A 26,759-nucleotide genomic window follows, 5' to 3' on the forward strand; every position below is an offset into this window, starting at 1 on the left:
TGTAAATCACACCCATCATGGCGATTCGATTCAGTATCGATTTCCTGACCCAACGATTCGATTATTTTCGATACTCATGAATACACCACGATACGATTCGATTTGATTCGATTCGATTAATTTGTTATTTTTTTTACCTTACAGGCTAGACAATGTTTCAGATTTGAAATAAATCAATGAAAGCTGTTATATCGTTATGCATTTTATTTGAGAAACAACAGCCAATAACAGAAGTAGAAAAGTTGTACTCCACCTAGGCCTATGACAACCTCATTCACTGAAAAATAATAATGCCCCTGTTATAGATTCTGAAAGGCCTTGCATCAAAAAGTACTGTACAAAGTACAAAGTGTTAAGTAACAAAAATAGGCCTATACCACATTCACTATAGAATAACAATACTCAACAAAATCAGTGCAAAAGTGCACTAGCAGCAAACGGTAACAAAAAATAGGCCTGTAGTTAATTCAATTTAAAATGACAGTGCTCCACAAAATCAGTGCAATGAGTGCAAATGTGCACTAGTAGCAGCAAATGGTAACAAAAAATACCCCTGTAGGCCTACTTCATTCACTATATAATAAAAATACTCATCAAAGTGCACTAGCAACAAAAAGTAAAAAAAAAAAAAAAAAATGTTTTTTTTTTTTTTTTTTTTAAACGATACTCTTGCGGACATGTCGATGCATCGTATCGTCGGCTGTTGGATCGATGCATCGATGCAAAACGATTCTTTTTTACACCCCTACTGGTTACAGGGTACAAGGTGGCATCAGTTACTGATATCTAATGATGTAGGTGACCCTTTATTCTTGTTATTCTCGTCAACGCAGAGCCGTGTTCGGACATTGTTTCCTAGGGCCCCATACACTAATCTAATGTTACGCCTTCTCTGCCTCCAGGAAACGTACCAGTCGGTGTATAACTGGCAGTACATGCACTGTCTGTACCTGTGGTGTCGTGTGCTGAGCACCCTCCAGCCCAGCGAGGTCCTGGAGCCCCTCATCTACCCGCTGTGCCAGGTCATCCTCGGCTGCATCAAGTAAGAACACCCTGCCCTCTCATACACACACACACAGACACACACACGCCACAGCCCAGCAGCCTGGGTGGGGACCGGCTTTCCGAGAAGCTTCAAACAGAAGATGGTTTTATGTGTATAATGGCTTGTTCTTGTTTGTTTTTAGCAGTGTCAGTTATTTCAGGGAGTTGTGGGTACGGGTGGAAAACGTATTCATTTTTATGTGCTGGGAAAATGCAAGTGTCAAAGCTACCAGCAGGTGGAGCTGTTGGTCAAATTATGAATGTATGAAGCTTGAAAACATTGACCTGTTTCAGGTGTGTTTGCTTGTCATGTGGCTGTGTTTGTTTATTGTTTGTTTGCTAGTTTCTCTGAATGTTTAGCAAATTGGAGGTGTGTTTTCTGTTGCGTGGAGTCAGAAACATGTATTGAAACTGATATGAATATAGCATCTTGATAGTTTATTTTATGCTTGGACTTTTTCAAGGATGTATGAGAGAGGTTTACTTGTCCAGTCTTTGACACTAACACACAGTCGTTGTTATGTCTATCTTGCTTTTTCCTATTGGTCCCTACTGCAGTTATTTTATGAGTTATTATTTAGTGAGTTATTTTTCTTGTCTACTCCCCTCCCCCACCCCCCCCCCCCCCTCTCTCTCCAGGCTGGTACCCATTGCACGCTACTACCCGCTGCGGATGCACTGCGTCCGTGCCCTCACCCTCCTCTCTGCCAGCACCAGGACGTTTGCGCCCGTGCTGCCCTTCCTGCTGGAGGTGAGTTCCCTGGCTGGCACTGCCCACTGTGCCTGCCCTCTGTGCCCAGATCTGACCTGCGGGAGACTGGGCTGTGCCCTGCTGACCACTTCACAGCACCCTGCAGCAGGACCGTGTGTGTGTGTGTGTGTGTGTGTGTGTGTGTGTGTGTGTGGGCACGCCCGCCCTGGAAAAAGCCCTCAGGAAAAAAATGTGTGAAACTCCAAATTCTAGCTCTTGCCTCTCTGAGGCGTACGGGAGCTCAGCGTGCGTTGTGACCACTGCTTAATAACAGGGCTCTCTGTGTCTGGGTCTGCGTGCGTGACGTACAAGTCTTTGTCTAGCCCTACGGAGGGGGAAACTTTCCATTTATATAACCTTGTGGATGGTGTGCGCTGTGGTCTTTTCTCTGGTGGGGAGGACAATGGCACGTGGTCCTTCTCTGAGTGTCCAGTGGTGTGGACCGTGCTGCCAGGCCGGGGGCAAGGGTGGGAGGCAGGGAGGAAGGAGGGCTGGTGATGGTTGTTTGTTTTTGGTCTTGTGCTATTGTTGTCGTTTTGTGTGTGTGTGTGTGTGTGTGTGTGTGTGTGTGTGTGTGTGTTTTCTTTTCCCCTCTTGCGACATTGGCGCTGCATCTTTGTTCAAAAAGGCATGTTTTCCACTGACAATAGACACAAAGGCCGCCATGTGAATATGCAGAAACACCAAAAGATGAAACAAAGCGCGCACACACACACACACACACACACACACACACACACACATAAAAGAAAAGAAAAAAACGTTTACGTCTGCACACACGGTATCGCTAACCCAACATATACACCATGTTGTTCCTCTTTTCTGTGTGTGTGTGTGTGTGTGTGTGTGTGTGCGCGCAACTGTGAGCGAAGGCCCCCCAAGTTAGCCACCTTTCGTTATCGGGAGAAGTGGAGGTCACAAACCGTCAACTTTTTCCACGGTGTGAGGTGGCTGACATACAGACTGTGTGTGTGTGTGTGTGTGTGTGTGTGTGTGTGTGAGCAGCAAGCCTCTGCAGTGGCAGCTGCAGTTAGAATAGAAGCAAGGAGACGGCAGCCACCCTGACTAACGGAAGGCTGGGGGCCCAGGGAGAGATGGCTGAGGGGCTGTGGGTAGCGGTGTGGTGTGGTGTGGATGGTGGAACGGTCACTGAGCTAGGCTTCATGTGTTTAGCAGCCATCTGACCAGAGTGTGATAAAGTGTGTGAGTGTGTGTGTGTGGTGGGAGGTATATATGTGTGTTTGTGGATGTGTGTGTGTGTGTGTGTGTGGATGTGTGTGTGTGGGGGGGCAGCCTGTGGTTTACGCTCCTCTGTGAAAACGCTAAGCAGACCACATCCTCCTGCCTGCAACCCCCCCCCCCCCCACCACCACCCCAGACCTGCTTTCAGCTCCTAGTGTTTATTTGTGATGCACTGCACTTCCTGTTTTTTTTTTCTCTCCCTCTCTCTTTCCCCCCTCTCTCTCTCTCTCTCTCCTTCTGTGCCCTCGTTAAATCGCAGTCTGAGGTGTGCTGCCGGGGGCTGGGCTGAGCTGGCCTGCCTCTAATTGAAGCAGCAGAAGTGGCCCCTGGTGGCTCCCTCCCCCCGCACACACACAAACCCCCACCCCCCCTGGCTCTGGCCGGCCGCTGGGGCGAGGGCCCCTCTGATTCGGGGCTTCCTGCCGCCAGCGCCCCTGAGCGTATCAGGTTGGGGCCATACGCCACCATTTCCTGCTGGTCCCCGCAGGCCGACACCACATCCTATGTTTGTGCAGGCCGCCTCGACCCTCAGCAGCTCACACATGTACAAATATACACACACACACACACATTTATACACAGAAACACAACCCGCTCACACGCAGTTGGACCCTTAGTGCACATGCACACATACATCCTCACGCACGCACGCACACAGGAATCAGCCCACACACGCAAATGTATACACACTCACACAGAAGTACACACTATTTGCATACCGTACATACACTCGCGCTCACTCACAAATACTCCTACATAGTCATAGGCCCCTTCTTAAATATACACATTAGAACAATTATATACACACTTCTCTCTCTCACACATAGGCACACACAAGTATGCTTAGCCATTACCATGAAGTCAATGAGTGCGCAGCACTAAATGACCTCCCCACAGGTTTCAGTGACGTCCAAAGTTGTGTGTGTGTCTTGTTGCGAGGCAGAGCGCCGTCTCGGGCTCGGCTTGTGTTAAAGAGATGCTGTTAACAGCCAGATTCCATTTTATTTTTATGGAGCTTTTAAAAAAAGGCTCCCTCACAAAGCACTCCGCTGAAGTTCAAGGCCTCGGCCGTGCAGCCAAGATTCCAGCAGCACATGGTGTCGGTAGAGGTGCTCCCCCAGATATAAATAACAGATCTGCCCAATGTTTGTGTATCTGACGGGCCGCCTTTCGTCAGACTCCACATGGAGCAACCCCAGGATTCCGCTCAAAGGTTCTCCTGTACTCATGTACTTGTTTGTAAGCTAGGCTATCCCATTATTTGAGTTAACCTGACAACTGCTGCTGACTAACTCCTGGAGCTGGGAACCACCCCCCCCCCCCCATCCAGATATCCTTGTATGTTTTTGTCACTTTATGTTTGTAAATGTTGGTGTTCTGTGCCATCTGGCAAACACATTTCTTCAAACACTATCTTGCATAAGGCAGTCTAAAATAATGTAACGATAAAGGCTCTGTATTTAGACTTATCCAAGCACCATGCAGTGGGCGGGAAACAAACCTGGGTCAAACGTTTACAAGGCAGCGACGCTAACCACTGTACCGGCACCACCCATGTAGTTCTTGTCAAGATATATCGTTATATAAGACTTAACAAGAAAAGGGGGATTTAAAGAAATGTATTCTGTTCTGTTACATTTCAGCTTACTTATGTGTGTTTGCCCAGCTCATTGACACCATAGCATTGTGTGTTCCACTCCAGATCCTGCAGCAAGAGGACTTCAACAAGAGGCCAGGCCGTATGAGCGCGAAGCCCATCAACTTTGACGTGATCTTGAAGCTCAGCAAGACCAACCTGCAGGAGAAAGCCTTCAAGGTGAGCTCTTCTGTGTTCCTCTTCAGTGTCGGTGGAAACATTCCACAGATGTGTCCACATAATACTTGGATTTACTCATGAAACTGCTCTGTCCTGAAAATCATTTCAAGCCAAACTGTGGAGATGTTTGCCAGTAGGATCTGATCAGATTGGGTTCTACACAGCCCCATGGTGGTGATAGAAGAACGTCTGCTCACTACTCTAGAAAAGCGAATGAATCGTTCTCGCCTGGTTCTTGCATCAATCATGATGAGGTGGATTAATTCACCTTATCTAACTGCTTACGAGGGAGATGAGTGTAACCTTGTTCGATGGTGTCTCCGTTCCCACTATGGACCATAGGCTTTGTCTTAAATTCACCCTCGCCGTCCGCCTTATCCGACTGCCATATGGAGTAAACACTTAAGTAGCCTTAGACTGCCATTGATATTGGTCATCATCTTCCCTTCCCCGTAAACAAATGAAGTAACCGTGTTGAAATTAAGCTGTGATTCTGTTGTCGTTGACCTGCCTCTTCTCACTTTCCCCCATATTTTCCCCCCTGTCTCTGTCAATCTGATCCTGGGTGACACTCGTTCTGTCAGTCTGTTTCTCAATCGTCCTCTCTTCTCTTTCCCATCTCATTATCCTCTTACTCCCTCTCTTTCTGTACTTTCTTTTTGTCTCTTTTCTCCCTCTTGTTTCTCTCTCTCTCTCTCTCTCTCTCTCTCTCTCTCTCTCTCTCTCTCTCTCTCTCTCTCTCTCCACCTCACTCCCTCTGTTGGCCCCCTCCTGGCCCCCGCTGGCCATGTGTAACTTGATTGAGGGCAAAGCTGAAGGCCCTTGAACGTGGCAGAGAGGGTGAGCGGTCATGGGCCACGCCTTCCGCTGCTGCCAAGAGGATTGCCACACGGGGCTTGCACGATTATCCCTCTCGCCCGGCTGGCAACACCGGGCTGGTGCCAGCCTCCCCCCTTACGCCCCAGCCTTGCCCAGGACAGGGGGCGAGCGGAGGGCATTTGGGAGCGCCAACATTATCACAACTGACCAGGCCAAACAGGGGTGAGGGAGCCCAGCCTGCTCAGCCCTCCCTCTCCCCCCTCACAACATACCCCAGGCTGGGGCCGTCAGACGGCAGACCCCCACCCCCAAAGCACCCAGGGGCCGTCCAGCCTTTGAGCCTACAGAGCGGCTCAGGTCTCAATCCGCGTCTAAAAGCGGGGCAGGATTAGCAGGAGAAGGTGCCAGGCGCTGTAAGCCCTCGTATAAGCGACGTGTCAGCAGCCTGCCAGGCTAGGGCACCAGGTGACAGGTGCGAGTCTAAGCTGATTGAGCGCCCAAAGCTGTTCTGCTGGCTGCCTGACCGTCCCCGCCAGCCCTCCCTGCCCGCCAAACCGGAGGTCAGGCTTCCAGGAACAGCCATTGTCTTGGGGCGAGCGTGTGTGTGTGGGATTACTATGAGCGATGGCGCTGCGCTTGAACCCCTAATATGCTGGCCAGCCACAACCAAACCACTCGCTCCCCCTCCCAGTCTCTCTGTTTTTCTACTCCTTTTCTTCTCCTGTCTCTCTGCCTTCTTCTGCCTCTCAGTCCCTCATCAGACCTTTATTAATGCACATGTGTCTTTCTTTCTTCTCTCAGGCTAGTCAAAGGACTTGAGTGTGATTTGTGGACACAGCGTTTTCATCTCTACTGTTTTTTTTTCATGTGTTCCAGGATGGCCTGATCGAGCAGATTTACGACCTCATGCTGGAGTACTTCCACACCCAGGCCTGTACCATCGGCTTCCCTGAGCTGGCTCTGCCCTCCATCATCCAGGTAACCCACAGCCCTCCCCACCCCTCCCCCACAGCCTCATGTGGGAGTCTGGCAAACTCCTCACAATCCCCTATCTGGGGTGGTGTCTGTGGATGGTACTAGGCCATGCTCCTAGACTAGTTCTTTCACTTTGACTTGGAAGAACCACAGGCCCCTTTTGCAACTGTCCTCTTTCACAACAGGCAAACAAGCTGGCCAGTCTGGGCTTCTGCCTTTGAGCTTAATATACCAGCAAGAGTTTAAACGCACACACCTACCCACTGCACCACATATCTGAGCCCACCAATGGCCAATGCAGGAGATGGCTGTTTCAAAACACGCAAACTCTGAGAGAAATCGGACAGAGAGAGGAGAGTGCACTTGCACTCCTCTGGCTCGCATTGTTTTTTATCGCCCTGGCTACTGCCCGGCCCACATCCTGTTTGGGAGGCGCCCAGTTCGGCACATCCAGCCCCATGTTGAAGTCCAGCTCCCTTCTCTTCTCCTCTGTTCTTCTTTCATCTCTCTCTCTCTCTCTCGCTCTCTCTCCCCCCCCCCTACATTGTGCTTCTGTCTAAGCAAGGCGAAGAGAAGAATGCCGCTGCTCCCATTAAATCCTCTCGGGCTTCCCACAGAAAGCAGACGGTGAATGTTTAGCCTTTGCGGAGATGATTTAACGGGCTGTTTGAGTGTCTGCTCGTACTGGGCTAATACACATTTTAGGAGTTTGCCAGTGAAACCCAGGCATAAAATGACAGCTTCTCAATGCAAACCTTCAGCTCTCCAACGACACTTAGCCGAACGCAACAGGCTGAAGATTGGAGTGTGTTTTGTAAACTCATTCTCTCCTCTAACCCCATTGTCATTTGTCTTCCTTTCTTTCCCTTTCTGTGTCTGTCTGTTGCTCCTCCTCTCCATCTTCCTCCCCCCCCGGTCGGTCTTCCTTTCAATCTGGGCAGCTGAAGGCTTTCCTGAAGGAATGCAAAGTGGCCAATTACTGCAAGCAGATCCGGCAGCTCATGGATAAGATACAGGAGAACTGCAACCACATCACAAGCAGGAGACAGAGAGCTACATTTGGTGTGGCGGACGCCGGGGCTGTGGTGAGTGAGACTGTGTGTGTGTGTGTGTGTGTGTGTGTGTGTGTGTGTGTGTTGCGTGTCCGCCAGGACGGGTCACCCACGCCATCCCAGTAGCCCTCGTTCCACCTTCACAGCAACACCTACTTCTGTCTTTCCCATCAGCCTCTGCCTACCCCCCTCCCTCCATCCACCCAAAGCGCACTGCAAGTTCACCGGCACACTTGCACGCGTTGGAAAATAAACCAGGTTATTTATAATTTGCCACGGTTAGCACGTCCTCCCCTGTGCTATGGCTGCCTATTTAAACTTTCCTATGTCTGTCCTGAGTGAGTGAGCAGGGGCTGTTGTTGTCTTCTCTGCTCGATAAAGGTCGCAGAAGAACCGCTGTTGTTACAAGGAATAGTGCATTTTATATGTTTCCTCACAAGGCCTGTAAAACATTTATTTTTTTTTTTTTTTTTGAGTGGGGTTTGGTTTGGTAAGTGGAATGAAAACATTTACCCTGCCTTGAACTCTCCTTGAATTCTTTCCTTGAAAAGAGAGAGAGCGACAGAGAGAGAAAGTAAAGCAAAAGAAAAAAAAACTTTGTGGACAGCTGTTGCTACAGTTGTCTGACCTGCCGGCCCCAGACGCGGGCAGGGAGCTGTTTATTTTTGTAAAAGACAGGGGGAGGGCAGGGGAAAAAAATGAAATCACCACCACCACCCACCTTCAGGTGCTCCACCCTGCCATGCCCTGCCCAGCCCATCCCAGCCCAGCCCATCCCATCCCAGCCCAGCCCATCCCATCCCAGCCCAGCCCATCCCATCCCAGCCTGGCCTCACCTCACCCAACCTCACACAGGTGTCAGCTGGCCTCCACACACACACAGGGGCCAGATGATCCCCAGATGCGTGTGTGTGTGTGTGCGCGTGTGTGTGTGTGTGTGTGTGTGTGTGTGCGTGCCATCCAAAGACTCTGCTGTGGTCCTTACATCCACGGAGGCCAAGCAGGAAGTCTGTGAGCAAATTCAGACGCAGGCGAGTTGCATACGTTTAACCGCCATACGACTCTTCCACTTCCCACTTCCCTTTATGTGTCTGTCTGTCTGTCTGTCTGTCTGTCTCTGTCTGTCTGTCTCTTCATCCATGCAAAACTGAAGCAGTACAAACCCAAAGATGGCAGTAACACACTGGGGCGTGAATAGAGAGACACAGACATGGGTGGATGGAAGGATGGAGAGCTGTTTAAATGAGTGGGTGGCGGTGAGCTCTTCAGGTCTGGCTGTTGGGATCAATGTGAGGAAGACGGAGTAGTGGCGGATATAGCCATCAGCGTCCCCAGCAGTAAACATTGGAGGGGAGGGGAGGGCAGGGGAGGAGAGGGTGCAGAGCTTGTTTCCGTTGCAATTAGTAGCCGTGATGGTTTGGCAGCAGAATGGGTAGCAGGATGACGGGGGGTGTGAGTGGGTTGTTGGGGGGGGGGGGGGGGGGCTGCTAATGAGCGTGGAAGAGAAGCGGGAGCGACAGAGGGGCTGGTGAGTAGGATGGGGGAGGTTCAGTGGTGATGAAGAGTGCTCAACAGGAAATTCATCATACCCAGTCTAAAGGCCCTAAACAATAACCTCTACAGGACTCTACCACAGAGGGCTTGCACCCATCACAGATACTCAATAGAAATGGATATATGTATGAATGTGTGCATTTACATGTGCACATGTATGTATTTATGATGGACACTTTGTTTACAGGTAACGCCCCTGCCAGTTTAGATTAGATTCCAGACAGGTGTCCTGTACTGGCAGGCTGGAGGGGATGAGGTGGAAAGGTTTTGGGTGGTGCATCTTGCTGGGTGCATGCTGGCTTACGATGTGCTAGTTGGAGTGGAGGATGAGAGGGAGAGAGACGGAGTGAGAGAGAGGGGTGAAAGGAAGAGGGAGGTGAGGTGCTATTTCCTGTCAGCCAGCTCTCAGCAGCATCCATCTCCCATCTCTTGCCTACACACACACACACACACACACACACACACACACACACACACTCACACACACTCTCCTTCCATACTCATCCTATCCCCGCCGAGGCCCAGCGCCCTGATAAATATTTAAGGCCGTTTTTAAGGCTGAAATTAAAGAGGGGGCTCTGAGCGTGTGTAATGTAGACCGGCAGTGGAGCGGATGGGGTTGGGGGGGGTGATGGGTGTGGGAGCAGGAGCGGAGGCGTGGGTCAGCCAGGCAGACAGTGTGGCACCGCGCCGCCCCGCGTCTGTCGCCGGGCTCCCGGTCGCCTGGAGACGTCCTTCGGAGCCGCCGGAGCGGTATGGCAACCTTGTCGCCAATAGCAGAGCTCAACCCAGCTCACCCACCCCCACCACCACCACCACCCCCCAGCTGTCCTCCCCGCACTGCTGGAAAAGGACATCCTCTTGGCCCACCGCCCTGCAGATTTGTCCAACAAACGGCTGAAATTTAATTAATATCACCTTCACCCACCCCCTCTCCCGGCCGCGCAGGTGGTCGTGGGCTGCAGGTGGCAGTGGTGGATGCTCCCTCTCTCGTCTGTCAAACACACACACACACACACACACACACACACACACACTTTCTGTCTTTTTTTTTCTCTCTCTCTCTCCTTTCCCTCCCTTCCCTTCACTTTCTCTCTTTTTCTTTTTCTCTCTCACTCTCTCACACACACACACACACACACACACACACACACTCTCTCTCTCCACTGTGCCAGCGCTGGTGTGCATTACAGCTCCATATTTTTTTTTATCAATTACTGTGCATTTTTTGCCTTGCGATAAGAGGTTTTCTCTCATCCAAACGGCGTCGGGGCATAATTGTCTTAGCTCGTGTCTTCCATTGTGTCTTATGAAAAGGTCTCCCTGTAGACCCAGCCAGGTAATATGACTGAAAGGGAGAATATAGCTTGTATGGTCCGTGATTCTAGTCCAATGCACTTTTTTTTTTTTTTTTCGCAAATTGCTCATGCCAGGAGCACGGAAGGGATGTGGTTGATCTTGATGGCAGCTGTTGAGCTTTAATACCAGCTAGGGATGCAACTATTTTGATAACCGATTTTTCTGTCTATTTTTTTTTAATTAATCGATGAGTTGAATAGTTTCAAAATGAAAAAACCTGTGCAGGCCTAATTATTTTTTTTTTTTTTTAAGGTTGCGTTAATTGATGCATTTATTTAAAGGAGTTGCCGTTCAATTCAATTTGATTTGATGTAGTGCCCATAACAATTGAAATAGCCTCTTTACAGAGCCTGAATCCCCTACATCAAGCAGTAAGGCGACAATGGCAAAGAGAAACTCCCTTTTACCAGGAAGTAGCCTTCAGCAGAACCCAGCTCCGAAATAATCTGAATCAAGGGGTTGATCCCTTCGGAAGTACGGATTTTTAAAGCTTTGGTTTAGTGCAGTGATTCCCAAAATTCCCAAACAAATTGTAAAAATTGAGACGCTCACGTTTAATACTTAATAACAAACAGCTGTTGCATAGCTTTTCTTAGACTGTGTTTCTACATTTGAACATTTTCAAATTCTTTCAGAGTCAGTTATATATTTACAGAAATATGTTATCGATGAAATGTTTTTATTTAATTTGATCAAAAACTAATTTCAAATATAAAACATTCAAACATTTTAAACTTTCCTCTGAATGACCAATTCGTACAATGTTTATGTTAGGCACATGTCCGTTGGATTAATATTTAGGCTATCTATTCTTACAAACAGGCTAAGGGTAGGTATTTTCTGATTGTTGATTAGTAAAACCGTTTCAAAGTTCATGAATCAATTTTGAAATTGTGGCCAATATCAACTCTATGGCCGATATCTTCTAATGTAAAGGTCAAAACTAAATGAAACTTGATACCGCCAATCACGATATTCTTTGGAAGCATGCCAAATTTGGTGAAATTCTGTCCATAGAGGGCGCTTCAACATGCATATTGCATTATCTCAAAAACTGTTAATCTAACAGTGTGCTTTTACTTGACTCTATTTGCTCACATTTCCAAAAGTTCCCTTTCACCTAATGAAGCCTTTTTTATGTTCACTCCCCCAATATGGCAAAGTGACGAAGTCCTTCTCCATAGATCTAGAAAAAACCTTGTTCTATGCCCAATGAACTAGTTAATGCAGGCAGCAAACCGACTATTATGTTAGTTAGCTATTTTTTTTATAGTCGACTTTAGTTGTTTAATTTGATTTGTTGTTGCAGCCCTAATATCAACAATCTTCTTCTGGAATTGTGAACCGAACCTTTGTCACTTTTGCAGTTTGCATGGTCGGTATGGAATGTTGTTTTCTTAAATGGTTTTACCTAGGTTCCAGCACACACCTCATCCATTCAAACCAGGTTAAGTGCACTCTCTACACGGCTGGGCAAGGCTTCCTTTCTCAGGAGCGTTCGGGCGCCATTCCGTTTCATGGATGAGTTCACGTGTTTCATTTCGTGTTTTTAATGGAATCGCACCGCTGCGTTTCTATTCCGTCGCTCCTCTGGACCGCCTCGTTTTTCACCCTCCTGTCGGCCGCGCAGCAAATTGTTATAAATAAGTTTAGATAACTGATGACTGAAGCCACGATCTATTATCGTCTATTGGATTTGGGGGTCAGATAATCTTGTTTAACCTGATCAATATCATCCTCAAAGACCTTTAGGGGGGTAGGCTGGCAGCGGTCCACTTCCCTCTGTCTCCCCTCTCTCTCTCTCCCACTCTGTGTCTCTCTCTCTCTCTCTCTCTCCCACTCTGTCTCTCTCTCTTTCTCCTTTCTCTCTCCCACTCTGTCTCGCTCTCTCTCTCGTGACTACTCTCCTCTAAACACCAGCAGACTAACACTACTGTTAACAGATCATGAGTGAGAACATGTCTCTGTGGCCTCCTCTTCCTAATGAATGAATAATTAGCGTAGATGATGGTTTCAGGAGAGGTAGCTGTCTGATACTTTGAAATATGCAATACATACACGTGTGTATGTGTGTGTGTTGGAAAATGTACATTTGTATGTGTGTGTGTGTGTGTGTGTGTGTGTGTGTTGGAAAATTAACATTTGTGTGTGTGTGTGTGTGTGTCAAAAAAATTATCTTGGGTCATTGTCATTCCTCACCTACCTCCCTCTCTTGCTACATGTTGTACTTGCCCCTTTGGCAACATATGTGTGAGCATGTGCATACGTGTGTGTGTGTGTGTGTGTGCATGTGTGCACTGCTCGTGTGTATGGATATATATTTCATGGGCTCTTACTTGTCATGGTTGCTTTTGGCAGGCTGCCTGGGAGAAGCAGACGCGAGAGGAAGGCACCCCCCTCACCAAGTACTACAGCCAGTGGAAGAAGCTCCGCGAGAAGGAGATCCAGATGGAGATCTCCGGCAAGGAGAGGGTAATGACCAGCCCCGGGACGCCGCCACACATAAAGTATCCACAGCAGCCAGCGCCGGCCGCCACCGAAGGCGGCCCTCGTAAATCAGCCGGGTCCCAGACAAGTGGCTGGGCTCCTTCTGCGGCACCTGGAGCTGGCTGATGGAAAACCATTAGCAGCAGCAAATGAACAAAGTAGCAACAACAGAGATGCACATGAAGGGAGATGTAGCTTACCATTCAGCCTTTGATATTAGTCCAGCCTTTCCTTTTTTCATGGTACTATACACAGTGTCATTTTGATATGGTCTGCTGGTGGTAATTTAATTGAAATGGTACCCTTTAGTGTCTGAATCTGTAGTTTTGTAGCAAAGGGAGAAATATATAGCAAGTTTGGACAGTTGTGGATATATAGATTGTGTGTGGGGGGGAAACACATAGACACTTGTGCTCAGGTCCCTTCCAAGGTTCAGTCCTCTCCTCATCAAGCCAGTGAAGGGGAGGGTGAGTAGGGGCCAGGGTGGGTGTGCTAAGAACAACACGACCCACAGCGCTGGCTTCTGGGAAGCGGCAGCTTGGCAGAGTGGGCGGCTCAGGAAGAGCATTATAAAATCGGCCCGCCGGTCTCGCCGCCCAGACTTTGATGTGCCGCGCTCCCCCCTCCCGAACTTCACCCACCCCCAGGCAAAGATCTGATTACTGGCCGCCAGCCTCCTCCACCCTCCCTTCTCCTCCTCCCCTCCCCCTGTGTTCGCTGCACAGGGGAGCGGCTCCAGAGGCCAGGCTGCCGCCGGCACTATCGGAGCAGGCTGGCCCCACCGTCCACCACAGACACACACACACACACACACACACTGGCAGCCAGTCATCTGACCGTCCCCGTTACCAGCTCCATCAATACACTGCAGGCAGGGCTAGTGATTGGGAGAAGCCATGGTCGATCAGAATCACCCTCTGACACACACACACACACACACACACACGCACACACACACACACACGCACACACACACTAGAGAGTGAATGGGGAAAAGTGCTCATGTGTGAGACTCAGAGGAGGTTTATCCCAGACAGGAACCCATAAGGGGTCATAACTGCCCGTGATCACGATACTCCGGAGACGGGATGTGAACAGTCGGGATCAGGGTGTCTGTCTGACTGGAGAGCTCTATAGTTTTGGGCTTTTACGGAATCTGGTCTTGTGTACATGTTAAGAGGATGCTGCTACAGCTGACGTGCTGTTAAACAGACGACATGGCTGCCCTTAGAAGAGCCTTGACACTGAAATGATGATGGCCTCCCTGGCATTAACAAAGGGGAAAACAAAAAGACATGCTCTTCCTGACCCTTTATAAGACACTCAGTAGAAAAGACATGCTCTTCCTGACCCTTTATAAGACACTCAGTATTTCAGGGTCCCTGTGTTCCTGTCTCTATGTTAGTAGAGCTGTGTGCGCTGTGTTGAAATGATGGCCTTGCGAAAGGGGAAGGTATGCTACTATGCTATAAGGCTGTGTGAGCTAATCCAAGCTTATTATGTGAATGTGTGTATGTGAATGCATAAGCATGACGGCTGATCCTGTGGTTCATTAGTGCAGAGAAGCCAAGGTGCTAATTACCTCCAGTGGGACTTCTCTGTGCTCTAATGTCTTTACAAATGCAGGTGTTGTTCTAGGGCTTCACCAGATCATTCCCACAGCTGTGCTTTAAATGTGAAATACAATTTTTTCATTGGGCTTGAAGACATGTAGAGAGTGATGATTATGAAAGCATGAGTGATGTGGCCTCTGACTATGTGTCCCGCTTGTCTTTGCGTTTCTCCAAGATGATGGACCTGAACCTGCCTGAGATCAATCGTAAACTGGTCCACGAGAAGAAGAAAGACCAGAAGGAGTTCAAGGGCCTATTCGAGTCTGACAGCGAGGATGACGAGGCTGACCCGGTGCTCAAACTCAAAGGTATACATCAGCTTCATCTGACCCTTCCTGACAGGACAAGATGTTATAGCTGCAGTATGTTCCTTCTGCTCTTTTTAATGTAAGGCACTGTTTTAACATGGTTTATAGAAGTCATGGCCTTCTACTAAATAATGAATGTTTATTATTTCATGTCAATGGTTAGTACATATAGTTGTGTCACTCTTGTTGGGCAAACTACTTGTCTAGTTATGTCACGCGTGGAGTAGCTGTATGTATCTGTGTGTTACAAATATGTTCGGCTTTCTGAGTGCGTTCACCCACTTGCGGCTGATCGTGTGTTACTTTTCTGAAGTCCCACCTGTTCAATGTCAATGCTGAAACCTCTGTAGGTGGAATAGAAAAGGGGGGGGGGTGTGTGTGATTCATTCTCCTGGATCGACCATCTCTTGGGGATCAGGCCGTGGGTGGTGGTGGTGGTGGTGGTGGTGCTGCTGTTAGTGGAGGCGGTTAGTGTTGGCCGCCCTGCAATCCCTGCTCCGGTCACTGGGAGGCTGTGTTCCATTGCGGTGGGCTGGTCTGTGGGGACCCTCTGTCTCCATAACTGGAACTGAATTAATGTGTTTTTGTTTGGGTCAGATCAACTAGTGGCCAGTAGCGTGTTTCTCCAACATTATTGCGGCGCTGGTTTTGTGTACTTCTGTGCATACATTATATACATAACATATATACATGGGAAAATCCCTTTCACTGTATTTGCATACATTTCTATTTTATTTTATTTAGTATAAAGCATGACTAACCAGCCCCTGACCCCCCCGGGCCCCCACACCGGGTCAGTGTTCCAAAGCTAACAGGAAGAAGTTAAAGGTCTAGGACGCTAATGTGCAGTATTAGCTCCGCATAGCGAGTCACCCCAAGCCGCACTAAATGATTATTTCGGTTAGTAGGTGACCTCTTGCTCGCCCTCTCTCTCTCTCTCCCTCCCTCCCTCCCTCCCTTGCTCTCCCTCTAACACGCTCTCTCAAAAACTCTCTGGATGTAAGCTTTTTGTGTGTGTGTGTGTGTGTGTGTGTCTGATTTGAGTGACCGCTTACCATTGTAGGGTTCAGTTTGTGTGTGTGTGTGTGTGTGTGTGTGTGTGCGTACCAATGTAGGGTTCAGTAAGCCTGTGTTTGAGAGCGTACCAATGTAAGGTTCAGTAAGCCGGTGTGTGTGAGGGAGAGAGCGTACCAATGTAGGGTTCAGTAAGCCTGTGTGTGGGGGTGTGTGTGTGTGTGAGAGAGAGAGAGAGAGCGTACCAATGTAGGGTTCAGTAAGCCTGTGTGTGGGTGTGTGTGTGAGAGAGAGAGCGTACCAATGTAGGGTTCAGTAAGCCTGTGTGTGTGAATAGAGCTCTGTGGAGGGCTGCTCAGCTGCCATGGCTGCTGCCCCCGCCCTTAACCCCTCCATATCAGGACTTCCGTCTGTGGGTCACGTCCAGGCCACTGGCAGGAGCCAAGGCCCCCGGCCTGCCGTCTAAAGAGCCACAGAAAGAGGGGAAGGGAAGAAAAAAGAGAAAGGGAAGAAGGGAGGGGTTAAAACTGGTGGTGGTGGTGGGAGGCAGAGGGAAGGAGGGAGGGAGGGAGGGAGGGAGGGAGGGAGGGAGGGAGGGGGTTTTTCAGTGCATCTGGTCCTCATTGCGTCGGAGTCCCCACGAACGGCAGCGCGAGCGGCCGGGAAGCGCTCTCACAGGAAGAGCTCTCCTCCTGGCAGGCTTGGATCCCGGCGGGGGAGCCTAACTGGAACCAGCCCGCTGGAAACATGTCAGCGGCCGGGCCGGCTGCTCCCTCCTCGCCCCCCTCTCCTCTCCTCCGCCGCCGCTTAACTGACTCCTCACACGGCCAACACCACCCCAGCCTCCCCTCGCTCTCACCTCCTCACTCAGAGCCAAGCCCCCCCCCCCCCCACACACACACACGCACTCAATCACTCTCAAATGCATATACAAGCCGATAATAAACACATACATTATAATTCATAGAAAACAACACACCAAGCACACTGACTCACTGTACACACACGTACATGCACGAATACCACCCACATACGCTAACCAACATACCGACCTCCCCACATACATACTGACCCAAATACTTAACACACGCACAACCGCATGGTAATCTCCATTTTACTCTCTTCTATTTTTAAAACGTTAGGTTCCACTGGGGTGGGGGGGCAGGGGTTAACAGCCACATGAGCCAGGGTTGAAGGGCCTTGAAGGGTGATACAACCGTGTGTCTTTTGGTGTAAACATGTTTCTGTGCTCACACACACACACTCACTCGCAGCGGGCGTGTAAAATGCAGAAATCCCCTCGCCCCTCAACAATCCCTCTTGCTCTCTCAAGTGCGGTGTTTCCAGGCAAACAACGGCCGTTACCCATCGCTGTCCAAACCCCTGTCTGGATGAGAGGCAAGATCGTGAAAAGAGAGAGAGAGAGATGAGGGAGAGGAGAGAGAGAGAGAGAGAGAGAGAGAGAGAGATGGGGTGGGGGTGAGTAAGTGAGAGAGAGAGATGGGGGGGCGGGGGGAGAGGAAGAGCCAAGCCGTGCTAGGAAGTGGTCCAGGAAGGTTTCTGAAAACAATTTAAGGCTTTTGGGCGCTCCTGGAGAGGAGAGGAGAGGAAGGGAGAGGAGAGGGGGGCCTGGCGGCTCAGGCTCTCCGGCTGCTGCTCTGCTCTGCTCTCCCAGCACGGGTGGCGGAGGCATAATTAGGAGCTTGTGTGGCGTCAAGCGGACAAACCGAGGGTGGGAGGGAGGGAGGAGAGGAGAAGCGTGTGGTGAGACGGAGGTGTAGGGTGGGGGTTGGGAGCTGGCAGGCCAGTTTGTGAGGGTCACACAAACAAACATGTGCACGCACGCACCCATTTTCTTTCTTTCTCGCTCTCACTCTCTCACACACACACACACACACACACACACACACACACACACGCTGAGCTTCAGCTTTAGGCACAGGAAGCCAGACTCGTTCCAATTCACAGCTTATTCCTCTGCTGCGTTGCGTAGGAACGGGTCGAATTTTCACGGCACACCGCCTGTCTGTCTGTCTCTGTGTATCTGTCTGTGGGAAGCTGGAATACCCCTCTAAGTTCCTCAGTTTTGGTGTTAATTAAGGCCATCCCTCACTTTAGTACTGCCATTTTCATTTTTTTTTGCTCCCATGGTGTGAGTCATGAGTTTCATGAGGTGGTTACGCCGTCAGGCTGAGTTGTGAGGTTCGCCTGCAATGATGGGCCCATCAGTTAGTCATCTCTGCCCCCCCCCGAGTTTCCACTGTTGGGTCATTTGTTGTGAACTGTGGGCTTTATAGGGTTTATATGGCAGAGAGTCCTGGCCACTCTTCACTGTACGCTTGTTAATGTGTGGCTCCGGTAGGTGTGTCATTGTAAACGCTCTTGCGCTTTACTCTGTCCTTTCAGGGGGTTAGGCCATAATCCGTCTCTTTGTTTAAACGAGTTGGTCAATACTGCCCGTGCCACCTAGTGCAAAAGCTCCGGCTTTAGTGTTTGTGTGTTTGTGTGTGTGTGTCTGTGTGTCTGTCAGTCATTCTGGGTCTGTCTAAATCAGTGTGCTGCTTTGAATCATTGAACACTTTAGAGAGAAAGAGAGAGAGTGTTTGTGTGAGTGTGTCCCCGCCCATGTAGGGATCGCTTCTGTGTTCTTGTGCTTGTCTGCATGTATCTGTTGCTATATGCGCACATGCTCTTGTTTGATTGTATTTCTTTTCCATTTCAGCTCATTTTTTCTTACCTTCGTGAATTCCCACAAATGCCTTCGTTTTATTGTTTGATGTTAGTGTGCCCCATCTACATTATATTTCTGTTTCTGTGCCCATGTTCATTATGTTGTTGTGTGTGTTTGCGCGCTCGCACCCTTGTGTATATTTTTTCGTGTGTGTGTGATTGGGACTGCGTCGCTCCCCCCGGCCCCCGTCTCCCAGCACTCCCTCTGCCGCTCGGCGGTAATTAGACGGGCGCGAGCGCGTGGCAGAGGAAGTGTCCGCGACGCTCACCTCCCAGGCAGCGTCTAATCAAATCCCACTTCAAAGCGCTGGGATTTCTTTCCCCGGCCCACTCCTCCTCCCCTCCCCCCCTCTCCCTTCTCCCCGTGGGCAGAGCGAGGAGCGTGGTGCGGCGTGCTGGAGAAGCCTCCGGATTAGCTGACACGCATTTGTAGCTGCCAGAAGTGTGGTGGAGGTGCTGCTCCTCCTGCTGCTGCTAGCCCCATCCCTTCCCTTCTCCTCCCCTGGCGTCAGCCTGGCTCCAGCTGATTTATTTACACCCTCTGTGCCGCAGGTTGCCGACCTGCATGCTGATGTAGCATGCAGTCAATACAGTAGACTCTGTTTTTTATTTTATTGTTGTTGATAACGACCTTTTTTATTCTGTGTGGTATGTATGCATGTGTGTGTGTGTGTGCGCGCGTCTGTGTGTGTTTGTGTGCGTGTGTGCAAGACCTCATTGTGTTTTCATTCAACGGAGCTGGTTTGATGTTGAATGCGCTTTAGTTTGGGGGCTTTTTTTTAACAGCTGAAGCGTGGATAGGAAAGTGCATGAAAGTAGCTTACAGGAGGAGATCTCCTGAGCCACAGGGCAGCTCTTGTTTACTTGGTATCAGTATCAACACACTACCTCCTCTTCCATCTGCTGCTGCCCTTCACTGCTGGAGGGGATGGGGAAGAAGGGTTACAGAAGGGGTTTATACCTACTAGACATTCAGGGCTGGACAACACGGAGGTCGTTTATAAAGCTGTTACTTGAGAAGAATCCCAGAAACCTTTTCTCAGTGTTCTCAATGTCATCACCCTACAGGAAAAGCTGGGGAAGGAGGTTCAGATGAGGATGATGCCGAGCTGGACGAGGTCCTGTTAGACCTGAGCGGTGATGAAGATGATGATGACAACGGAGAGGGCGGAGAGGAAGACGTGGATGACGATGAAGCCTCAGGTCAGTATTTTTCTGTCACTTTGATGGTTGCATTTACCTCTTATCTCTTTCTATCTAGCCAAAGAATAACTATAAGCAGGATATGATTGAGCACATAGTGTTTCTGTGGACAGTAAACAGCAGAGAGCATGCCCCATAAGAGAGTGAAGGCTGGAGCATGAGGGAGACTCAGTGGGTGTGGTGGGTTGGGGTTGGGAGGGCAAGAGCTTTAACATTAACATTAATTGAGGATCTGGAACCCTCAGCTGCAGCCCACCCCCACGCTAATTCCATCTGGCTCCCTTCTTCCTGGTTCCTGTGGGTGGGGAACTTCCCTCCTGCCACAGATCTCTCTCTCTTTCCCTCTCTTTCCCTCTCCTTCGGTCTCTCTCTCTCTCTCTCTCTCTCCCTCCCCTCTTCCAGTCTGAGCCCCTATGAAGCTTGTGTGCATCCACAGTGACTCACTCCCTCCCTCTCTGCTCTCTCCCCCCCTCACCCCACCACTCCCTTCCTACAGGCTCGAAAGAGAAGGGGCCCAAGAAACTGTCAAGCGCGGCCCTGCAGGAGATCGCAGAGGGAGATGAGGACATGGTGGAGGACTTGGAGCTGTCTGACCAGGACTGAGCTGCAGGATGCAGCCTCAGAGGGACAGGACAGGACAGGACAGGACTGGACTGGGTGACTCCAGGGGGGGACTGAGTTACAGTGGAGCTCTCCCTCTCTCTCTATCTGAAGGACTCCTCCAAGTGTCCAGCTGTTACACAGTGGAAACACAGCTGGATGAGAGTCCATGTGCCCCGTCCACTAGCAGACAAGGAACTTCTTTGGAACAAGACCAGAAATTGTAATATACTGATATGACAAGTTATATGATGGGGGCCCCCCCTTCGCTATTCATAAATTTAGCAATATTTTGTGTATAGATATTCTGTGGTTCTTATGTTCAATCTGTACAGTAAATAATAATATGATTATGGAACAACATAATTTCACATTCAATGCTGTCATGTTCATGAGATCTAAATGTTTTTATTTTTTTCTTAAATTGATTGTTGAAACAAAAAAAAACTCCACAGAACTTGTTTGACTTTTTACAGTAAAAACCCTTACTTACCCTTGCATTTTTTCTTTTCCTTTGGCGAAAAATCAATAGTACATTTTGAAAAAAAGGCAAGGAAATGGATGGGAAGATAAGATTTAGAGGTGCAAAGTGAATATTTGTGGCCTGTTTTCTTAATCAATGAAAGGATTTCCATGGCGGTATGAAAGAAAATGCCAGCAAGTATTACCATAAATTCTGGAAATGTCAAACATGGAAAAACATGCATGTGGATATGCTAGGGAACAGAACTAGAGCTAAGAACAACAAAATGAACCCCTTCACCTTCAAACCTTAAGAGATGCATCCATTTTCATCCACATTACTATGTGTCTGTTGCCATCTAACATAGAGGGGTTCAAAATATATCTAGTCAGATGCATTTGCAGTGTTAGTTATCATCATTTAAGTGTTTGATTAATGTGCAAATAGCGTGCATCAATCAATTTTCATTATTACTCCTGCTCTATCAGTTATCAGTGGTTGTTGTCCAGAATGTGTGTGTATGAGCGCTCGCCCGCGCCAGCCTGCCGTGTTGCCTGTGGACAGACTCGGAGGCCCAGCCTGGTGGTAGGAGGCTGGGTGGGGGTGAGGTGGGGAGATGAGATGAGTGCGGGCCCACAGCTCCAGTCTGCCAGGGGCCTCTCTGATCGCACGCCAGCCGGCTCAGCCCAGGTGGGAGACTGGGAACAGAGAGCAGGCTGTTACCTCGCCAGAAAACCCTCTCGCCGCTACCGCCACCTCCCCTCCTCCTCCCCGTCCTCCCCCTCCCCCCCAGCTCTCTCTTCTACTTTTCCTCTCCTCTTCTCCCTTTCTTTCCATGTCTTCCTCTCTCCACACCCTTAATGAAACGAACTGGATCTATGCCGTGGTGACTGCTGCCTGTGGTAAATGCTGGACGTGTTGGGAGGAAAACTAGCCCTTGTCTCCTCGGTCGACGCCTTCCCTTCCGCCCCTGTGTGCTGCTGCTCAACTCGCCCTAGCAACCAGCTAGCAGGGGAGGGTGTTGAGCGCGAGCGAGAGAAGCAGGTGACCCAAAGGGGATCACCAGGATGACGAGTGCCAGCTGTTCAGCATTAGGAAGAAATTTTGCTTTCGTCAGAGGTTATGTTTGTTGTCAGACGTGTAGCCGTGTTTGTTTATAAGTGTGTGCGTGTGTGTGTGTGTGTGTGAGAATGTGGTGGGGTGTGAGGCATCGGGTCTATCCGGATCTGTCTTTAAGCCCGGCTCTTCCTGGTCGCATGCAGCACCTGGTGCTGGCAGTCACGTAGCATCGTAAAAAGAGCGTTGTGTGAAAAGGGTTGAGGCGGGCAGGGTGGCATCCCATGAAAGGTCAGCTGCTGCCCAGAGCAAGGGAGAGAGGCACGGATAGGGAGAAAAAAAAAAACAGGAAGGCCTTGGCCTATGGCTGAACTTCACGCTCTGACAGCTGTTGCTGACCTGAACCCCACCCCCCCTTTCGGCCTCTGCGTAGCCCCCTACTCACCCTTCCAGCCTGGGATTTACCGTCGCCGGAGCCCCCGGAGCTGCTCGCGCGTCGGGCGTGGAAATAAACACATTAGTCAGAGGCAAGAGACACAGAGGCATCTGGAAGTTTTTCATAAGGATTTATTTCACCCCAGCGGTGAATAGAAAAATAGGATGAAGACAAAAAAAAAACACTGATGGGAAATCTAGAGACCATTGTAATTCATTGCTTACATATATTTTTAGAAAGAAAATAAAATAATTGCATAAAGAGCTTTTGTGCCTTTTAATTTCCCTGCAACAAAGAGAAAAAAGTATTGTTCTTTGGGATCCATTTAAAAGGATGATTTATTTATACATGTTGAATTCTGCCAATCTAACTACATACAACAAAATTCCTATAAATACTTTTTCCTCATATTTATATGCTGAATGCGCATTTTAAAAGTGGGGCTCATATTACAATTGGAATACATAGCAAACGGAAACAAAAAAAGGCTTGAACAAACGTACCACCAAGTCAGCAAGTCACATTTCGTTCAGTACTGAAGAAAATGCAATTCGTGCAACTACACTTAACAGAGAAGTACCACTTATGTAACCTTCAGTATATTTTCATCTTAAGCATTTTTACTGTACAATTCAGCATTGTCTTGCTCTCCCACAGTAGTAAGTGTGACCTTACATAGACATCAGCACTAACCAAAGCCAAGGCCTGAGCCATCACATACCAGTTAGCCCATACAAGAATCCCAGGGACCAGTAAGGAGTAAGAAAAGCCCTGTATGAGAACTTAGGAAAGATAGGGAACAGAAAACCTCAGAAGAGGCCAATGGCTTTTGGTCACAGGACGGCTTAGCTTAGCATACATCTGCATTTTCTACAAGAAGTCCAAGCTGTATTCTCACATCTCACTCCCAAAACAATACTGTACCAAGTATGATCATTACCAGTAAGCCCCCAAAGAAAAAACGTGAAAAGAAGGACACTAGACACTAGCTAAAATTCCACACGTCCGCTCATCTTTGGTTTTTTTGGACCGTGGAATGCATAGATGCATCAACGCAGAGTTGAGTTCCTTTCTGCCTTTGAGGAGACCCATCTCTGAGATAGGTCAGTTGGTGAAAATGGATGGGAAATTGGGGAAAGCGAAACAAGGACACATCCTCTACTTTTTTTTTTAATTTTGAATTTTTTGACTTGACTGTGCCGCAAGCTTTGGGTACCATGAAGAGTCCAGCCTCGGGTGAGGAGGCTTTTCCGAAAGTCTGTCTGGCTCTGTCTTTCTGTCTGACATAGAAGAATGCTGTTTTTGTCTGCGTGTGTGAGAGAAGGGGGTTGCATTCTGTATTTTTTTTTTTGGCAGGCTGTGAGAGACCAGCTGTCTGCTCCTCTTGTGCCCCCCCCCCCCCCCCCCAAGGAAAAAAAAAGATTTTCTCTCACTTCCTGTTTCCTCTCCAGCTCCAAGCTCCATGTCTTTGCCTTTGGCCTGTTCAGTTAAAGGTGGAGGTGTGCGGGTTGCTCAGTTTGATTGTTCTTTATCGTTTTGTTTGTGTTTTTTTACTGTTTCATTCAACACCTAGTCCAGTATCCACAAATGGTAAGTGCCTGTGATCAAAAAAGGTCCTCAATGTTTGTAATCTTAAGAGGAAGCAAAAAAGATTGCTCTGAGAGAGTGTGTGTAGGACAGAGTGGAGAAACAGCTTGAAGGCCCTTCATTAAGTCTCTCTGTCCTCAGTCTGATAGCATCCCGTCACCAACCCCCCCCAACCCCCCTTCTCCACTTCTAAACTGAGCCACTGCCAGGAAAGAGGAGGGGGAGGGCGGTTTGCGGTCACTTCTACGAGGGGGGCTTGGTGGTGGAGTCGTAGGCTCCCGCTGAGCCCACGCTTCCGTTCTCCTGCTTGGGGGAGGCGCGTCCCGCCGCGGGGCCGCTGTAGGGGGAGGAGGTGCTGCCGGTGGAGGGGGGCCGGGTCTCCATGGGCAGGGGGTCTCTGTCCGGGGGGCGCAGTGCAGATGGCGGCAGCGGGAGAGCCAGCGGGAAGCTGGTCATGTAGAATATTCTGCCAATGCGCCGCGCCACCTGAGGGGAAAGCCAGACACATGCCAACGTCAGTCCAAAAGCCATGGCGAGAGAGAGAGAGAGAGAGGAGGGAGGGAGGGAGGGAGGGAGAAATGAAAGATGCAGGAGACAGTGAGGAGTACGGGGGCATGCTCAGCTGTTGAGTGTTGTTCTTGTTGTTTTTACATGTCTGCGCGTTGGCCCGTTTGCGTCAGAGTTGTTTCTCCAGAAAACCACCATTTGACGTGGATGGTATTTCCCATGGACAGAGAGGGCACTGTGCTCTAATGACAGAATGGCTGGGGGCAGCTCTGGTATGCTAGCTCCAAATATGAAGACACATTGGAAGCTAATGCTAACCTGAGAGTTTCAGGATTATAACACAAATAACATTTCCAATATAAATTGATTCTGACCATTAGGGTCTGTACATTTTTTTAGGTTCGTTTTGTAAGCCCCTTCATGGTACAAATTTGTGTCTCATTTATAGCATCCACATATCTGGCAGTCCTATACCAGCATGAGAGGAGGGTCAGATATTCTTTAAATTCAGGGCTACAAAACCCACGTATGTGTCTGTCAGTGGTGGGTAGGGGGGACACAGTACCTGAGAGCGGATCTTAAGGGCGGGGCCCAGTTTCAGGCCCATGTTGTTAAGCAGGTGCTCCTCAGTCAGCAGGGGCAAAGTCTCTCCGTCAATGGCCTGTTCCCTGAACACCTACGGCAATAAGGTGGGGTGGGCAGAGAGAGCTCCATATTCATCACACCATTCAGACCATGCCAGCAGTTATGAGTAGTAATGGGTTTGTTTATGTGGCATGCATGTTGTGTGGTATTATATTATAGGTAGGCAGTCCAGACATGCAAGTGTATGTTTGTTTGTTTGTTTGTTTGTTTGTTTGTTTGTTTGTGTGTAACTGAGCAGTGAAAGACAAAGATAAGAGCAGAGCGGAGTGGCCTCCCCGACTTGGTTTTCACTTTTTTTGTTTTGGACTATATCCCCAAATAATGCAAAAACTATTCATTTATTTCCTCCCTTAAGCCCGTTTTAGCGAGCCCTCTCACCCCCTTCCCCTTCTCTCTCTCTCTCTGTCTCTTAGGCCTCAGAGACTCCAGAGCGCCACCTGTTGGTGTGGAGAGAGAGCAAGCCCTCTGCTCCTGCTCTTGTCCTCACCTGCGTGTACTCGGCACAGCCCGGAAGGCTGCCAACGAAGCTGCACACCTCCTCCACCGTCCACTTGCTGATGTCTTCCAGCGGCACCGCCTCCTCCCCGTCCAGGAAAAGACCTCCCATGGCGCCTGCACAGCCCGCCGGCCCGGAGGAAGCATAAATCATTAGGGGAGGAGGCCCAGAGGCAGCACAAGTACACACATACATGCACAGGCATGCAGGGGCTCCTGCTCCCTCTCTCTCTCTCTCTCTCTCTCCCTCCCCTCCCCCTGGCCTCCGCTGCAGCTCTGTTAATGACCCCGTCTATTACTGAGATCAGCAAGGGTCAACAGCAGGGCCCCTTCCTGGGGGAGGTCTCCGGGGCTGGAAACTGAAAGTGCAGGAGTGCAGGTAATGCATTTCAGATGGGCCTGACTGCTGGGGACCGCACAACTCAGGGGGAACGAGGAAGGGAGGTGTGTGTGTGTGTGTGTGTGTGTGTGTGTGTGTGTGTGTGTGTGTGTGTGCGTGTGTGTGTGTGGAGGGAGCATAGGGGACAGCGGTAATAATAACAGCACTGGGGAATGTCTCTCTCCCAACATGTGTGTGTGTGTGTGTGTGTGAGAAGGTCTCTTTAGCTATGTGAGCAACGCTATGAATCTGACAGCCTGGACTGAACGAGGGCTGATATAGCATGTGCATGTGCTTTTAAATGTGAACTCTCGGGAGTATGTATGTTTGTGTGGATGTACGTGTCAGTGTGTGTGTGTTGAAGTGAAGGCAATGTCATTTAAGTGTGTTACTCAGTTTGTGTGCACTTTGTTCGTATGTTGGTGTGTGTTTTAGTGAGTACATAAGCATGTAAGAGTACATTTTCAGTGAGTCTATGTGTGTGTTAATGTGCAGGTTTTACTTTGTGTTAGTGTTTGTGTTAGTGTGTGTGTGTGGCTTTTAAGCATTTAATCAGATGTCTCAGCCTTCCTTGGGGACACCTAGGGGAGGTAGGAGTCAGGCTCAGGGCTCAGACTATATTGG

The 26,759-nt window shown here is 49.3% G+C and overlaps 2 protein-coding genes across 2 annotated transcripts in view; one reads left to right on the plus strand and one right to left on the minus strand.

Annotated features, from left to right (window-relative positions):
- The window catches only part of noc2l (NOC2-like nucleolar associated transcriptional repressor), a 29,260-nt gene extending 8,215 nt beyond the window's left edge, over positions 1 to 21,045 (plus strand). Inside the window, exons 11-19 of the mRNA XM_080853983.1 lie at positions 903 to 1,042; positions 1,684 to 1,795; positions 4,740 to 4,853; positions 6,549 to 6,650; positions 7,589 to 7,732; positions 12,971 to 13,084; positions 14,888 to 15,020; positions 19,833 to 19,967; positions 20,464 to 21,045. Of these exons, the coding sequence (XP_080710109.1) occupies positions 903 to 1,042; positions 1,684 to 1,795; positions 4,740 to 4,853; positions 6,549 to 6,650; positions 7,589 to 7,732; positions 12,971 to 13,084; positions 14,888 to 15,020; positions 19,833 to 19,967; positions 20,464 to 20,570 (1,101 nt within the window). The 3' untranslated portion in view covers positions 20,571 to 21,045. The remainder of the gene's footprint in view (positions 1 to 902; positions 1,043 to 1,683; positions 1,796 to 4,739; positions 4,854 to 6,548; positions 6,651 to 7,588; positions 7,733 to 12,970; positions 13,085 to 14,887; positions 15,021 to 19,832; positions 19,968 to 20,463) is intronic.
- Positions 21,046 to 24,228: 3,183 nt separating this feature from the next.
- Positions 24,229 to 26,759, minus strand: part of samd11 (sterile alpha motif domain containing 11) — a 62,173-nt gene continuing 59,642 nt past the window's right edge. Inside the window, 3 exon segments of the mRNA XM_080854177.1 lie at positions 24,229 to 24,595; positions 25,182 to 25,292; positions 25,749 to 25,873. Of these exon segments, the coding sequence (XP_080710303.1) occupies positions 24,353 to 24,595; positions 25,182 to 25,292; positions 25,749 to 25,873 (479 nt within the window). The 3' untranslated portion in view covers positions 24,229 to 24,352.

The sequence above is a fragment of the Sprattus sprattus genome (genome assembly GCF_963457725.1).
Source record: "Sprattus sprattus genome assembly, chromosome: 16".
Classification (NCBI taxonomy): domain Eukaryota; kingdom Metazoa; phylum Chordata; class Actinopteri; order Clupeiformes; family Clupeidae; genus Sprattus; species Sprattus sprattus.